This window comes from Suricata suricatta, chromosome 6 (genome assembly GCF_006229205.1).
Source record: "Suricata suricatta isolate VVHF042 chromosome 6, meerkat_22Aug2017_6uvM2_HiC, whole genome shotgun sequence".
Classification (NCBI taxonomy): Eukaryota; Metazoa; Chordata; class Mammalia; order Carnivora; family Herpestidae; genus Suricata; species Suricata suricatta.
The window spans coordinates 119,371,033-119,387,031 of NC_043705.1; the positions used below are offsets into that span (position 1 = coordinate 119,371,033).

Consider the following 15,999-nt stretch of genomic DNA (forward strand, 5'->3'; position numbering starts at 1 on the left):
TAAGCTGCTATATAACAATGGCCACTTCAGATAGCTGTGAAATTAGGTGATTAACTAGTTGTTACATAGTTCTAATTTCTGTATAAGTCTAACTACATGAAATAGAAGTTGGGGTTTTGATTTTTTACTTTGCTTTTCTGTTTGGAGTGTAATTGTAACTACTGTAGTGTAAATGATGGAAAGTAATTGCATATGTTAAAAAAATAAATAAACAGAAAAATAAATAAATAAAAACAAAAAAAATTAACTGGAGAAAAGCTACTTATATTCTACAACAACCTCCATTTCCTTTCTCCAACTCTGCCTCCTAACTTAAAGTCATTGGAAGTACAGACCTCAAGCTGTTGTTACTTCTAAAAAGTGGGACTAGGGGCACCTGGGTGACTCAGTCGGTTAAGCGTCCAACTTCAGCTCAGGTCATGATCTCACGGTTCGTGGGTTCAAGCCCCACATCAGGCTCTGTGCTGACAGCTAGCTCAGAGTGTGGAGCCTGCTTCGGATTATGTGTCTCCCTCTCTCTCTGATCTTTCCCTGCTCACGTGCTCTCTCTCAAAAATAAATAAAAATGTTTAAAAAAATTTTTAACAAATAAATAAATAAAAGGTGGGACTGGACAGCATCTCCTATATTATTTGACTTTGTTATTATTATGAATATTATTTCTTTCGATATAATGAAAATAATCTTTTAATTTAATGTAATTGCCAGTTTTGTCCCAATTTATACCAAATCCCATAAATAATTCACCTTTTTCAATAAAAAAGATTTTGAGGAAACCTTTTGAGATATTTTAAACCAATTTTAATTACCAAAATGAGAAAATGCCAGTGGGAATGTTAAGAAATCTATTTAATCAAGTAGGACAAAGTAGAAATTATTCTCTTGTCTGTACGGCTAAATGCCTCAGTATAATCACCTTAAATAATTACTTTTAAAGCTGAATTTATAAGTGACTAACTACATTGTAATAGCACTTTTTTATTGGTTCCATAAAATAGCTGGCTTCCCTATGAACCTCCCCTCCAATGCACATGTGAGTGCCCAACTGGTAACCTACTCTTCTTAAGCAGAGTCCTAGATCTACTGCCCTCTCAGAAAGAAAAAAATGCATGAGAAATAATTAATGTGTAAAACAAAAGAATATGCGGAATGAAAACAACAAAAAAAGAAATAATTAAAGTGATTATCACACACATGAGATAGTAAAATGATCAAAGTTTCATATAATGGAAGCAACTATAAATCAGTTCCCCTAATAAACAGCCTTGGAATGTTATTAAATGTCAAATAATTACTGCAATTAAAACCAGATAGTTACAAAATAACTTATACTCGCTTTAATCACTACCTGTAAACACTGATTTCAGAAGATAAGGAAATTGTACAGAAATATAATTAGTAAATTATGTTTAAATTAGATACCTTCTACTTTAAATGTGTTAAAGAAAGCATACAAATGAGAACTAAGTCACTTTTTATGTCTTAACAATTATATATCTTAAAATCTAAAACAATAAAAAATAAAAATAAACAGTAGCTTTGAAGTGTATGAAGTGACTCCTGTTACTACCAACCACAAGCTGACTTGCCCCCAGGCCCACGCTATCCTTTCCCTCCCATTACCATTAAAGAGGTGACTAACCACACCAGCGCTCATCCCATTACAGTACAATCTGGAATTGCAAATTCATTTGCGTCTCTTCCCCACCGGTCCTCCCCGCGAGGTGTAAGCTCCACCTCCTGGCTGCAGTGGGCAGGGGCCTGCAGTCAGGGTGGAGAACCAATGGCTAGCGCCCAGGTATCCTGCTCTGAGTCCCCCTGGGGAAGGGGTGGATATGGGGAGCCAGCAGCCTCCAGATTCCAGGGAGTCAGTTGGAGTTCAGTGCAGGCTGGGAAGAATGTGCTCAGAGGGAAACCTGAAAAAAACAGCTCTTCACCTAAAAAGTGTTCTCTTGCACTGGCTGTGAATTCTTTCATTAAGAAAGAGAAATTAACAGTATGTCTCTATATTAATGAAAGGAAAGGTAGATGTGACTCATGACTTTGAACCAAATTATATGTGGCCTTTAAAAAAGTTGGAACTGGATTCCTGGGGTAAAATTTCCTCCACTGAACCAGTTCTTCTGGGCTCTACATTGTTTAAAGGAACACAGCTAAGAAATGATTTGGAACATCTAGTAGGAAACAAAGGAAACCATCTCTAGGTCCCTGTTAAGAAATGGAAACATGGGTAGATTGGTGGGAGATACTAGAAATGTAAAGTGTAGGAAACAAAGACTGGCCTTATGCAGAGAGTCGGTGAGGCTCAGAGGTAAATAAATGGAAATCCTTTCAGTATCCTCTGTTCTGTGAATGTGTAAATATTTTACAATAACTAGTTGTAAAAAAGAACCAGGCAAAAGAGTAAACGCAGGACTGCAGTAAGATTAGGTAGCCTAATGGTATAATTAGAAGCTCTAATCGATTTTTAATGTGTAAAATGAGTTGGCAGTATATTTCTAACTTTATTTCTTTTTTAAAAGATAAAATTCTACGAAAAATACAAATATTTAAATAAAACATGTGTGAAACCCATGAACTCTCTCAGCTGTAAAAAAAATCTCTGAAGAGATAGGGAAGCTTCTGTTTAAGAACTAACAGTCTATAATTCCTTTTCTAATTTACTTAAAAACACAAAAACTACTAAAATTCCATCATAATTTCAGTATAAAAATATCAGAAGCCTGTTTTGATGAAAAGTAGCTATAATATCACAAATTAGATGAAAATAGTTTCTTAAAGCAGTTTTCAGGAACTGGTTTTAAGACACTTTACATTATTTAAATCTATTGAGGACCCCAAAGAGCATGTGTTTACGTGAGTTATGTGTTTCAGTATTTACCACAGTACAAATTTTAACTAAGACATTTTATTCTAAGTGAAGTGAACACTTCACTTAGAATAAAAATAGGGGCACCTGGATGGCTCAGCTGGTTGAGCATCAGACCTTAGACTTGGCTCAGGTCATGATCTCACGGCTCTCATGGGTTCAAGCCTCATGTCAGGCTTTGAGCTGACAGCACGGAGCCTGGTTCAGATTCTCTGTCTCCCTCTCTCCCTGCTCCTCTCCACTTCCCCACTTGTGTTCTAAAAACATTTTAAAAAATCTTAATAAAATAACAATAAGCCCACTATACTGTAACAAATATTTTCATGAAAATAGTCTTTTTAAAAGCAAAAAAACCTGGCAAGAAGACTATCACTCTTTTAATATCCTTATTAATTCTATCATTTATGTCATTTCTGGGTCTATTTCTACTGGTTGATGTTTTCCTTATTATGGGATGTCAGACATCTAGAAAAAGGCTGTTTCATTGAAAAGAAAAAGCAAGATAATTTTACTCTTGCATCTGTGAGCATGTTTCATTCATTCAACCATCACTTTTTAACGGTTTTACAATAAAATGATTTCATCTTATAATTCAAATTTTTATATTATTAATCTTTAAATAACACAAATACAACAATACAAAAATAGAAATCTGTAAGTCTAAGTAATATACCCTTACAGCAATACAGTAACTATTTTATGTTCATTTCTTATCTCAATGTGCATCTAAAAAATGAACTCGGGCCTTTTACTGATACAGAAATAAATCTAAGGGTAATGAGAAATTTTCCCACACCATTAAAAGGAAAACTGTATTTTAGTTTCATTTCTTTTTTTCACTTGTAATGTTCCTGTATCAAAGAAAAAGGTTTTAAAGCCAACAATAACAATGACAATAAGTGTTCCTATTTTAAATGAAACACAAAGGTTATTTTCATTGAATAGAAATGTAATCTTTCTTTTTCTTTAATGTCTATAGCTGTTGTGTTATCAGTTGATTGTATAATTAGCCTTAATACAAATGTATCATTGGTTCACTTTTCCATGAGAACCTTGTTATTGAAAGGAAAGAATCAAATTTTTTAAACTTACTGTTTTAGTGCCATGCTTTAGAGTTATTTCATGAGAGTCAGGAATCTTTTGGACAGGGTTCTGAAAAAAGAAAATTCCATGACATCAATGAGTAACCAACATATTTAGGGCCTGGGGGGGACTACATACTACATTCACAGGAGATATACTTTTTAAAAATTGCATTACTACAAAGCTTTAAAAAAAAAACAGGAAATAAAAATTGTCAACATAGCTTATTTCTGCACTTCTAGATAAATTACAATTATTGAGCTGATAATAAATGTATCATAAATCTCAAAAATGATAAACCTAAGAAACTTTTTAAGTTGTATAAAGCAATATGGTCCTCTTAGCATCCAAAATATTTAAAGTCCTCTCTTCACTGAAAATTGAACATAATTTAAAGTGTTTATGTACTTAAATTAAAAATAGGCAACAAAATCTGCACAGGGTAGATATATACCTTTCAACCCTTGAAGTTTAGAAAACAAAAAACTGCTGCTCAAAAATGGCACAAATAAGGAATTGACTCATCAATTCAATAAGCATTTATTTAAAGTTAGATTATGGGTAGCATTAAACATAGCCTCTACATTTCTCCCTCCCAAGAAGCATATGGTCTAGGAGGGGGGAATCAATCAGTTAATTCAATATAAGAAATGCTATGATAGACCGGGGGTATGGTCAGGATAATCAAGGAAGAGAGTAGGTGGATGCATAAATCAGACATAAGGAGTCACAATAATCATTTGAAAAAGAAGTTTCATTGTTTAGTCAAGGTTCCATTATTCAAGAGAAGATTAATCATACTAAAATTTTAGGGCCATTACAAATTCATGTAAGGATCATCTTGCAATCTACTTAAATAAATATGTGCAGCCTAACAGACTTTGGTCCCTGTCTCCCCTCATTCTTTAGCATCCTTGATAAATCAATCAATCTCAAGTTCTATTTCATCATAAAATTTTCCCTTGCTATGGCTCTTTAACCTCAGCACATAAACAATTAAAGTACTTCCCATATTACACAAACACACATGCACACAGCAATTTTCCCATTTACTGCTGTATTATCTTTTCCTTTGCAATCAAGCTTCTTTACACAACAGTTTTCACTCAAGTGTCTCTACTTCCTCTCTCCCTTCTACCTCTACCACTCTGGCATGTGTCCTTTTATTCCTAATGCCTAGCACAGTTCTTGGCACTTAAGAGACTCTCAGTAAATATCTCTTGAATAAACAAGTCACTATAAATGCCCCTGGACACTTTAACCTGCATAAATGACCTTTCAACAGCATAACTACTTAACTATTTCCTCCATCTTGAAACTGTTCTCTCCTGGGAGGAAGCAGCCTAGACAAAAAGCCAGAAAAGCTAAGGTTTTTATTTGTATGTTTATATAAGGTCAAACACGTTTTTAACATTTTATATATATACACATACATATATATTTTTTTAAGTAAGTTATACATCTAACATGGGTCTTGAACTCATAATCCCAAGACCAAGAGTTGCATGCTCTATCAACTGAACCAGCCAAGTGCCCCATGAAAAGCTGTTTTTTTTAATCTAGCCCTGCCACTCCTTAATCTTGTTTTAACTCCAGGATAGTTTTGACTCTATTTCCTCATTTGTAAACTGAGGATGACAGCACTTGCCCTTTAGGTTATTGGTAAGTGGTTTACGCCTTATAATGCAGTGGTGGGCACAAAATAGGTACTCAATAAATGGCAACCACAATTTATCCTTAGGCTTACCTCCTATTTCTCGAGTCATATCAACTTAATCTATTTCCAGGTTTCTCTTTCTACTTGTCCTTTAAGACTCAATTCAGATGTGACCTGCTACTGGAAGCATTTCTCAACAGTTCAAACTCCGGGATAATCGGCCCTTCTGATGCACTCTCATGTCTCAGATAAGGATACAATCTCTCCTTATCTCTATCACAGAATTTATCAAAATCCATTGTAATTCTTTTTAAATTTTTACTTTTAAGTAGGCTCTATACCCAATGTGGGGCCTGAACTCATGAGCTTGGGATCGAGAGTTAGATGCTCTACCAATTGAACCAGCCAGCCACCCCAAAATCCATTGTAATATTTTAGCTGTTTCCCTCCCACCCACTCCCTAACCAAATTGCAAAATGGTCACTTCTCAAAGATTATGTATATCTATTATCATCTCTGGATCCCCAATCCACACAACAGTGTTTTGGAATTAATTAATAGCCTAATATATACCTTGTAGATCATATTAGATTGTAATCTTTACCTTCAAACATTAAAAACTGAGGTGATTGGGTGGCTCATTCGGTTAATCATCCAACTCTTGGTTTTGACTCAAGTAATGATCTCACAGTTCATAATTCACACCCCACACTGGGCTCTGCACTGACAGCACGGAGCCTGCTTGGGATTCTCTCTCTCTCCTCTCTCTGCCCCTCCCAATTTGTGTGTTCACTCACTCGCTTGCTCTCTCTCAAAATAAATAAACTCAAAAACAAAAAAACCTCTGACAAGCAGATGAATATATCCCAGACTAAAAAACAGATGAAAAGTTACAAGTTTAGGGGTACCTGGCTAGCTCAGTGGATAAAACATGTGACCCTCATCTCAGGGTCATGAGTTCAAGTGTAGAATATACAGTGTTAGGTGTAGAGATTACTTAAAAAATTTTTTTTAATAAAGTTGCAGGCATAGAGAAATAAAGGCAATTTGGTTTTAGACTGTCTGCATCTGAGCATTTATTATCATCTATTACCACCACAGCACATTTAAGAAGGAGATTAGGAAACGAGAAGGCACTGAACAAGAACCCTAACCTCACAGTAACCTAAGGAAGTGCTGGAGAGTTTACAATTTATTTCAAGACCAGACGTTACAGTATGGTTTCCTATGCTTCGGAAGTGCTGCACATACCTTGATCTCAGAGATACTAATATTCCAACACAAATTCCAAAGTTAATTTGAAAGTCAAACAAATGAATTCTGGACTACCCCTGTATTAAATTATGTAAGCCACTGCTCCCTGTGCAGTTGACAACATGTGTAAGCAATAAAAACTCATGTATAAGTACTAAGTACTCTTGCAAAAAACAGAGCAGTTCAAATGTTTCACTTGGAGAAGATTCTATTATAGTCAGTGTCTCATTTCATAACTAATTACTTTTTCATCACTCAGGAAACAGAAACACTGTCACCAAAAAGAGAAATGAAAATTATTTCATTGAATTCAATGCACAATATGCCTATATATAGACAATTTCTGACATTTTGAGTAAAACTTACAAGAACACAGAACAATTTAATATTTACATCAGCAGTGAATTAAATGTTTAAATAAATGTTGTTTACATTTAAAATCAAAGTTTTACTGGAAATCATGTAGAGCATAACTCATAAAAGGCCCATATAACTGGCACAACTAAATCATCTAAAATAGTAGCAATCCATCTTTTGGTAGCATATCAGTTGATGGTGACTGTTCTTTTTCCAGAACTTCTACTAATGGCTTTTTGAAATATGGCTTAGTGTGAAATTTGCTATAACAGTAAAATATTTTCATGATTTTCATGCCAGGGGACATCATAAGCTATAAGACTTCAATGAAGTTATTTATTATAAGAATTCATAACAAGAGCTAGTTTTAATGGAAGAAGGGAAAAGATACCAGGTTTTGTTTTGGTTTGGTTTTAAATGCCAACAAAAGCATTATTTCCCAGGCTCTCTAGTTTGCCCTCAATAACAACGATAGCAAATATATCTGGAATAACACGAGCCATTCCATCTGACACACATCCTTAAAGTGTTTTCAAAAGACTTGCACAATAAAAATAACCTTTCTAGGGTAAAGTTGTCATAAGTTTAAAAAGTTATATATGTATTACACTATAAGCCATAATCGAAAGTCTACCCAGTAACAAAGTTGTGCCACAAAGTGGCTAAGAATTGTGGGGAGAGACTGGAGACTGTCAACCAGGAACTTGAAAAGGAGTGCTACATTCTCCCAGAAAGCATTTTGTATATAGGGGCCAGTGTGGTATCACAGAAAACCAAAATTATAGTCTATTCTAGTATAACTCTGGAGATCCAACAGACTGACTTAACAATAATTACTCATCATCACACATTCACTTAACAAACATTTAATTGAGTAGTTAATTACATACCATACCAGGGACTACAGTTAAAGATTTAAAGATAACAATAATAATAATAATAACAAAGACTCAGCTTACAAGGACTGTCAGTCCAATAAAGCAAAACTGACACATAAACAAACAGGCAACACTAAAATGTTTCAGATGCTATGACAGAACACATTCAGTGCTCAATTCCATTCTGCCTGGGAAATAAGAGGGTGATTAGAAAAGACTTTAGAGAAGAGATGCTTGAGATGTCTTTGAAAAAATATAGGTTCCCCAGGTGAATGTAGAGGGCATCCAGAAGAGAATAAGACATATTCTGACAGTTACTGAACTGCAAATATTTTTGCCTGGACAGAGTTTACATTGCTGGGCAGGTGGGGGGAAGACTGTGTGTGTTGTGTGTATATACATATAAAAAAATTATTTTTTGTACCAAGAGAGTTAGGAGTCAGATTGTATCCAATGCCAAGAATCTGAAATTTAAGTTCTGAGCCATGTAATTTGATAACATTTGAGTTTTCTAAAAATCACCAAGTTATTTTGTTCTGTGCCTCAAAAGACACAATCAAGGGGCAATTGGATGGCTCAGTCAGTTGAGTGCCCAACTCTTGATTTCAGGTCGTGATCTTATGGTTTGTGAGATTGGGTCCTGCATCGGGCTCTGCACTGGCAGCTCAGGGCCTGCTCGGGATTCTCTCTCTCCCTCTACCCCTCCTCCATTTGCATGAGCTCTCTCTCTCAAAATAAATAAATAAACATTTTTAAAAAATTTTTAAAGATACAGTCAACACTGTGAGAAGGCAGCCTCTAGAATGGGAGAAAATGTCTGCAAATCATGTATCATATATCATATGTATAAGGGGTTATCATCCAAAAAACAAAATTCCTACAATTCAACAACAAAAAAACAACCAATCCAATTCAAAAATCAGCACAGGGCTTAAACAGATATTTCTCCAAAGAAGAAATACAGATGACCAACAAGTACATGAAAAGGTACTTAACATTACTAATCATCAGGGAAATGAGAATCCAAACCACACTGAGATACCAGTAACAGGATGGGTATTATTTTAAAAGTAAGTATATAAGAAATATTGACAAGGACGTACAAAAAAATGGAACCCCTCTACATTGCTGGTCAGAAATGGTACATCTTCTATGGAAAACAGTATGGTAGTTCCTCAAAAAATTTAAAATAGAATTACTTTACAATTCCACAATTCCATTTTTATGTGTATTCCCAAGAAAACTGAAAGCAGGGTCTCCAAAGATGTCCATAGCAGCATTATTCACAACAGTCAAAAAACAGGAGCAACCCAAGTGTCCACTAATTGATGAATGAATGAACAAAATGTGGTACATATATAGAATGGAATATTATTCTTTGAAAGGAAGGAAATTCTGACATATACTACAACATGGATGAACTTAGAGGAAATTATGCTAAGTGAAATAAGCCATAAAAAGAAAAATATTGTGGGGTCCCTGGGTGGCTCAATCAGTTAAGCATCCAACTTCAGCTCAAGTCATGATCCCCCAATTCACGGGTTCAAGCCCCACATTAGGCTCTGGGCTGACAGGTCAAAGCCTAGAGCTTGCTTCGGATTCTGTCTCCCTCTCTCTATACCCCTCCCCAACTCGTACTGTCTCTCAAAACTAAACATTAAAATTAAAAAAAAAAAGAAAAATATTTCATGATTCCACTTATATGAGGTATCCAAAGCAGTCAAATTCATAGAAAGTAGAATAGTGGTTACCAGAGTCAGGAGAAAGGGGGAAATGGGGAATTATTGTTTAATCATTATAGTTGCCGCTTTGCAAGATGAAAAAGTTCTGGAGACTGAATATACAACAATGTAACACTACTGAACTGTGTACATTTTTAAACGGTTAATACTGGGAGTTCCTGGGTGGCTCAGCTGGTTGAGCGTCCAACTCTTGATTTCCATTCAGGTCATGGTCTCATGGTTTGTGAGTTCAGACCCCATGCTGGGCTCTGAGGTGACAGCGTGGAGCCTGCTTGGGATTCTCTGTCTCCCATTCTCTCTGCTCTTTGTGTTCTCTCTCTCTCTCTCTCTCTCTCTCTCTCTCTCTCCCTCAAAAATACACAAGTAAACATTTTTTTAAAGAATTGAAAAAATAAAATGGCTAAGATTGGAGGTAGGTGGCAGAATGGATGAAATAGGTGATGGGGATTAAAGAGTATATATATTATGGTGAGCATCGAGTACTGTATAGAATCGTTAAGCCACTAAATTGTACACCTGGAATTAATATAAACATTGTAAGTTAACTATACTGAAATTAAAATTTAAAAATTTTTAGGAGCACCTGGGTGTCTCAGTTAAGCATCCGACTTCGGTTCAGGTCATGATCTCATGGTTCATGAGTTCGAGCCCCATGTCGAGATCTGTGCTGACAGCTCAGAGCCTGGAGCCTGTTTCAACTGTGTGTGTGTGTCTCTCTCTCTCAAAAATAAACATTTAAATATTATATTTTTTAAAATAAAAATAAAAATGGTTAAAAATGTGTATTTTATGTTATATGTATTTTACCAAAACTAAAAAAAAATTATTCATAGGTATAACCCATATAAGCAAACAAAAAGAAGCTCGAATACTTCTTAATGTTCTAATAAACTTTAGGTAAGCTGCAAAATAAATCATTTATCAAATGTTTAAAATCTTCCTCTAAAAATGTAAAGTTATGTGTCTAAAATATTGCAGGAAGGAAAGACAATTTCCTATCGAATTCTCACAGCTGGTTCCAATCCTTCAATGAGAAGTATTCCCAAACCACCTCTAAATTACCCTCAAATAGTTTATGCCCTATTGCAAGCTACAAGTTTGAAGAAAATTTCTCAGTAACATGACTTCAAAGTTCATTGTTAAATAACTTTTTATACTCGTGTGAGGGCTGAGAAACTTAAAAAGGAAAAAGGACAGGTCATTTTTTAAAGATTTATTTATTTTTGAGAGAAAAGCACAAATGGGACGGGGCAGAGAGAGGGGGGACAGAGGATCTAGAGCAGGCTCTGCGCTGACAGCAGTGAGCCTGATGCAGGACTCGAACTCACAAACCGTGAGATCATGACGTAAGCTGATGTCGGACACTCAACTGACTGACCCACCTGGGTACCCCAAAGGATAGGTCACTCTTATATTTTATCAGAAATTATATTATTTTTTAAAACTCCGTGATATTCTCAATAAACACAAAGATGACAATTTTCTATGTTTATCATCTAACAATGGCAGTTAGTAAGCCAACAAGATTTATACCAGAAGAAACATTTATTTTCAAAAGCTACCATGGACATATGCCTTATCATTCCCTGACAGCCTAAAATTTTATGAGTATTTCCACTCTTATTTGTTATTTCTGAAGACTTGAAATCTAGAAAGACTCTGCAACTAACTCCACTTGTAATCTTTACTAAGCCACTCAATTATATAGAAACTTAGCTTTTCAAACACTTACAAAAGTGATAGAGTCAGACTAGGTAATTCATAGTACTCTATATTGACATGGTTTACCTTAAACTATTCATATCTTAAACTATGAACACTCTAGTATGTCACTGAAAAGTCCTTCCCTGACTTCTAGCTTCTTCACTTCTCTCCACTTGCTCACTTCCATGGAATTACTCTTCGTAGGGTGTTTTGCATGGAAAAACAATGGCTCTTCATTGCCTTTAGTAGCAATCAACAACTTTTCACAGAATTCACACATTTTTGTTTTAGAAATTTTCTGCAACAATTGACAAAACTCCTGATCCAAGTTAAGTTTAAAAAAAATTAACATTCTCACAAGTTTCTGGTCAAAGGATACTGACTTTCAGTTAAGAGTAAGTTCTGTACAGCATGGTGACTATAGTTAATAATACTGTGTTGTACACTTGAAATTTCCTAAGACAGTAGATCTTAAGTGTTCTTACTACACCAAAAAATAAAGTAGCTGCGCAAAGTGATGAATGCATTAACTTCTTTACTATGTTAATAATTTCACAATTTATATATATATATCAAACCATCACATTTGTACTCCTTAAATAAAAACAATTTTTGTCAATTATACCTCAATAAAGTTGGAAAATAAATAAAATATCATTAAAAAAAAAAAAGACTGGGGTGTCCAGCTAGCTCAGGCAGTAAAGCATGTGACTCTTGATCTCAGGGTCGGCCATGAGTTCAAGCCCCACACTGGGCATAAAGATTACTTAAAGAAAAAAAAATCCTATATAATTAAAAAGCAGAGAGTTTCTTATAAGACCCTAATCTCTAAAGAGCCTAGCAATATTCTTATCATTTGCAGTGGTACTTTTTTTATTTTTCACTTATTAATGTACGTATTAAGAGGCCACCCTTACCCATAGCAATACCCACTCAGGGCAGGAATGGAGGATCGAAGGAGTTGGGCTGCCAGGGACGAAGCGTGGCTTGTGGGAGAGTGGTATATAAGGATTAAGAAGCAGCAACCTCGCTTTCTTAGAAAACCTATAATGAAACTCCCACTCCTTCACCCCCACCGGAAAAAAGAAGGCTTTCTTTTACAACTATAAACAAAGGAGAATTTCACTTGTTGAGATTGGGTCCGCGGGTTTTAACATTTGCCTTATTCCTAAAAAAAAGGCCCACCTCCACTATGTCAGTGGCAACAATGGTACACACCATTCTCAAATCTTCACAACTTGAATTAATTATCCACTCAGACCCTCAAGTCCTTAGCCTCCTGTCTACGAAGAATAAGTGTTTATCAGAATGATTCATTTGAGAAACAAAGCACAGAGTTGCTGTGATGTCCAAACGAGTTAATGTGACAAAGTACTTTATAATTATAACCCATTATAAGCAAGACATTATTATGAGCCTATGGCTACAAAGATTTTCTTTCTTTGAAAGTACACATTTCAGAAACTACTGCAGACCAGGTACAAAAAATAGTTTCACCAACTTGCAGAATCTCAGATATTTAGGGAACTAAAACTTCACCATACGTTATGTACTATATGATTTTGAGTCATGGTTAATATATCATATCTGTTTTTTAATAAAAATTGAGTGATTGCTTGGGCAATCTTTCTCTATTTACTTACTTTAAGTACAAAAGGTGCCAAGGTCTAAGTCCAATTGGGTAAGAATTAACTTATTGGGGAAAATAAAAGAAGCCTGAGCCATAATAAATTTTTATTAAACTTATCTGATACTTAGATCTTTATCCTTTTCCTTTACAGTTCTTTAAAAAACCTTAACACTGCAAAATAGATATCATATCTGATTTAATATAACTTTCCATAAGGGGTACTTGGGTGGCTCAGTGGGTTAAGCATCTGACTCTTGATTTCGACTCAGGTCAAGATCCCAGGGTTGTGGGAGCCTCTTTCCCTCCCATCTCCCCTGCTCTCCTTCCCTCTCTAAAAAAAAAAAAAAAGAAAAAAAGAAAAAAAAAAAGAAAAGAAAAGAAAAAAAGACTCCTTGGGCCTTTGGAGGTCATATAAAAATAAATAAAACAAAAAATAATACACAATCATGGCTGTACTTATCACAGTATATTTATATATCCTTCTGTGTTTTTAATATTTCTTCAGTGTTTATTTATTTTTGAGAGAGAGAGAGGGTGTAAGCTGGGGAGGAGCAGAGAGAGAGATAGAAAGGGGAAGAGAAAGACGCAAGATCTGAAGCAGGCACTGTGCTGTCAGCACAAAACCTGACATGGGGCTCGAATCCACAAACTGTGAGACTGAGATCTGAACCAAAGTCAGACACTTAATGACTGAGTCACTCAGGAGCCCCTATATATATATATATATATATGTATATATCCTTCTAAAACATGGAGACATACTAGGGCACCTGGCTGGCTCAGTTGATAGAGCATGAGACTCACCATCTCAGGACTATAGGTTCAAACCTCACATTAGACATTACTGAAAAAAATAAAATCTTTAGGGGTACCTGGGTGGCTATATCTGTTAAGCCTCCAGCTCCTGATCTCAGCTCAGGTCTTAATCTCATGGTTGTGAGATCAAGCCCTGAGCTGGGCTCCATGCAGAGTGTGAAGCCCACTTACAACAAAACAAAACATTAAATAAATAAATAAAACACAGAAAACATGTTTATTAACTATTTACATTTCTTATCTACTCTTTAAATTTTTCTGTGTACTTCCAAGATAAAATATTCGGGGGCGCCTGGGGGGCTCAGTCGGTTAAGCATCTGGCCTCAGCTCAGGTCAGGTCTCATGGTTCATGGGTTCGAGCCCCACGTCGGGCTCTGTGCTGACAGATAGCTCAGAGCCTGGAGCCTGCTTCAGATTCTGTGTCTCCCTCTCTCTCTGACCCTCCCCTGCTCGCACTGTCTGTCTCTCAAAAAGAAATAAAAACCCTAAAAAATTTTTTAAAAAAGATAAAATATTTGAAGACACAGCAGACTTAATAAAAGCTATACCTAGTAAATACTTGGAATCCCAAAGTAAGGAAGACACAGGTACTATATTCATGAGCTCAGAAACTATGAAAGGCATGTACTTGTAAAAAAATAATTGTATCACAATTATGATCATTTTATCATGGTTGTGACAGTAACAGAAGAACGCCCTTTATAAATTACCCAAAAATGAATGCTAAATGTAAGAACTATAACCATAAACCTCTTAAAAAAAAAACAGGAGTAAAATTTTTGTGGCCTTCAGTTAGGCTTCTTAGATATGACACCAAAAGTACAGACAACAATAGAAAAAAATAAATTGGATTTCACCAAAATTTAAAAGTTATTGTACTTCAATGTACACCATCAGGACGGTTGACGGTACGATACACATAATGAGAGAAAATATTTGAAAATCATATATCTGACAAGGGACTTATGTCCAGAATATAGAAAGAACCCTTATAATTCAACAGTAGACAAATTAAGCCAATGGAAAGAGGAAAAAGATGTGAAGAGACATTCCTCCAAAGAAGACATACAAATGGCCAATAAGCACATGAGACAATGCTCAACACCACTGTTCTTTAGAGTACTGCAAATTCAAACCCCTTTCCACTCACTAAGACGGCTATCATAAAAAAGACGAACAATAACATGCACTGATGAGGATGTGAAAAACTGAATCCTCAGAGACTACTGGAGGGATTTAAAATGATGTAGCCACTTTGAAAAACAGTTCCTCAAAATATTAAACACAAAGATACCATACAACCTAGTAAGGTCTGCTCCTATATATATACCCCCAAAACAAAAATATACATCCATACAAAAACCTCTGCACAAATGTTCATAGCAGCATTATTCGTAAGAGCCAAAACCTATAAACACTGTAAACACGAGTCCATCAAATTAATGAATGCATTAAAAAGTGTGATATATCCTACAATGGAATACTGTGTGACAACATTAGCAATAAAAAGGAGTACTCATACATGCCATAGAACTGAAAGGAACCTTGAAACCATTATGCTATGTGAAAGAAATCAATCACGAGACCACTTACTGTAGCATTCCAGTGATATGAAATGTGCAGAACAAACAAATCCATAGACAGAAAGTCTATGATTAGTGAATGCCAGGAACTGGAGGTAGGGTAGTGAAAGGGAAATAGAAGGTGAAAATTAAGAATGCAAGGTTTCTTTGGGGGAGCATGAAAATGTCAATAAAGTTGGGTGGTAGTGCTGGTTGCACTAGACTGTGATTATACTAAAACCCACTGAATTCTATACCTGAAAATTGTGAATTTTAGTGCATATGAATTATATCTCAATAAAGCTGTTATAAAAATAAAAATATAAAATAGGCAGAGAGGCTGGGTGGCTCCATCGGTGGAGCATCAACTCTTGATTTCAGCTCAGGTCATGATCCCAGAGTCATGGGAAAGAGCCCCCCTTTGAGGTGTGTACAAGGCATGGAGCC

The 15,999-nt window shown here is 35.5% G+C and overlaps 1 protein-coding gene across 2 annotated transcripts in view; it reads right to left on the reverse strand.

Moving 5' to 3' along the window:
- The window catches only part of WDR70 (WD repeat domain 70), a 296,048-nt gene that overhangs the window by 231,531 nt on the left and 48,518 nt on the right, over nucleotides 1–15,999 (reverse strand). For both annotated transcript variants that reach the window (XM_029940982.1, XM_029940983.1), the window contains one exon: nucleotides 3,962–4,021. In XM_029940982.1, coding sequence (XP_029796842.1) covers nucleotides 3,962–4,021 — 60 coding nt within the window. The remainder of the gene's footprint in view (nucleotides 1–3,961; nucleotides 4,022–15,999) is intronic.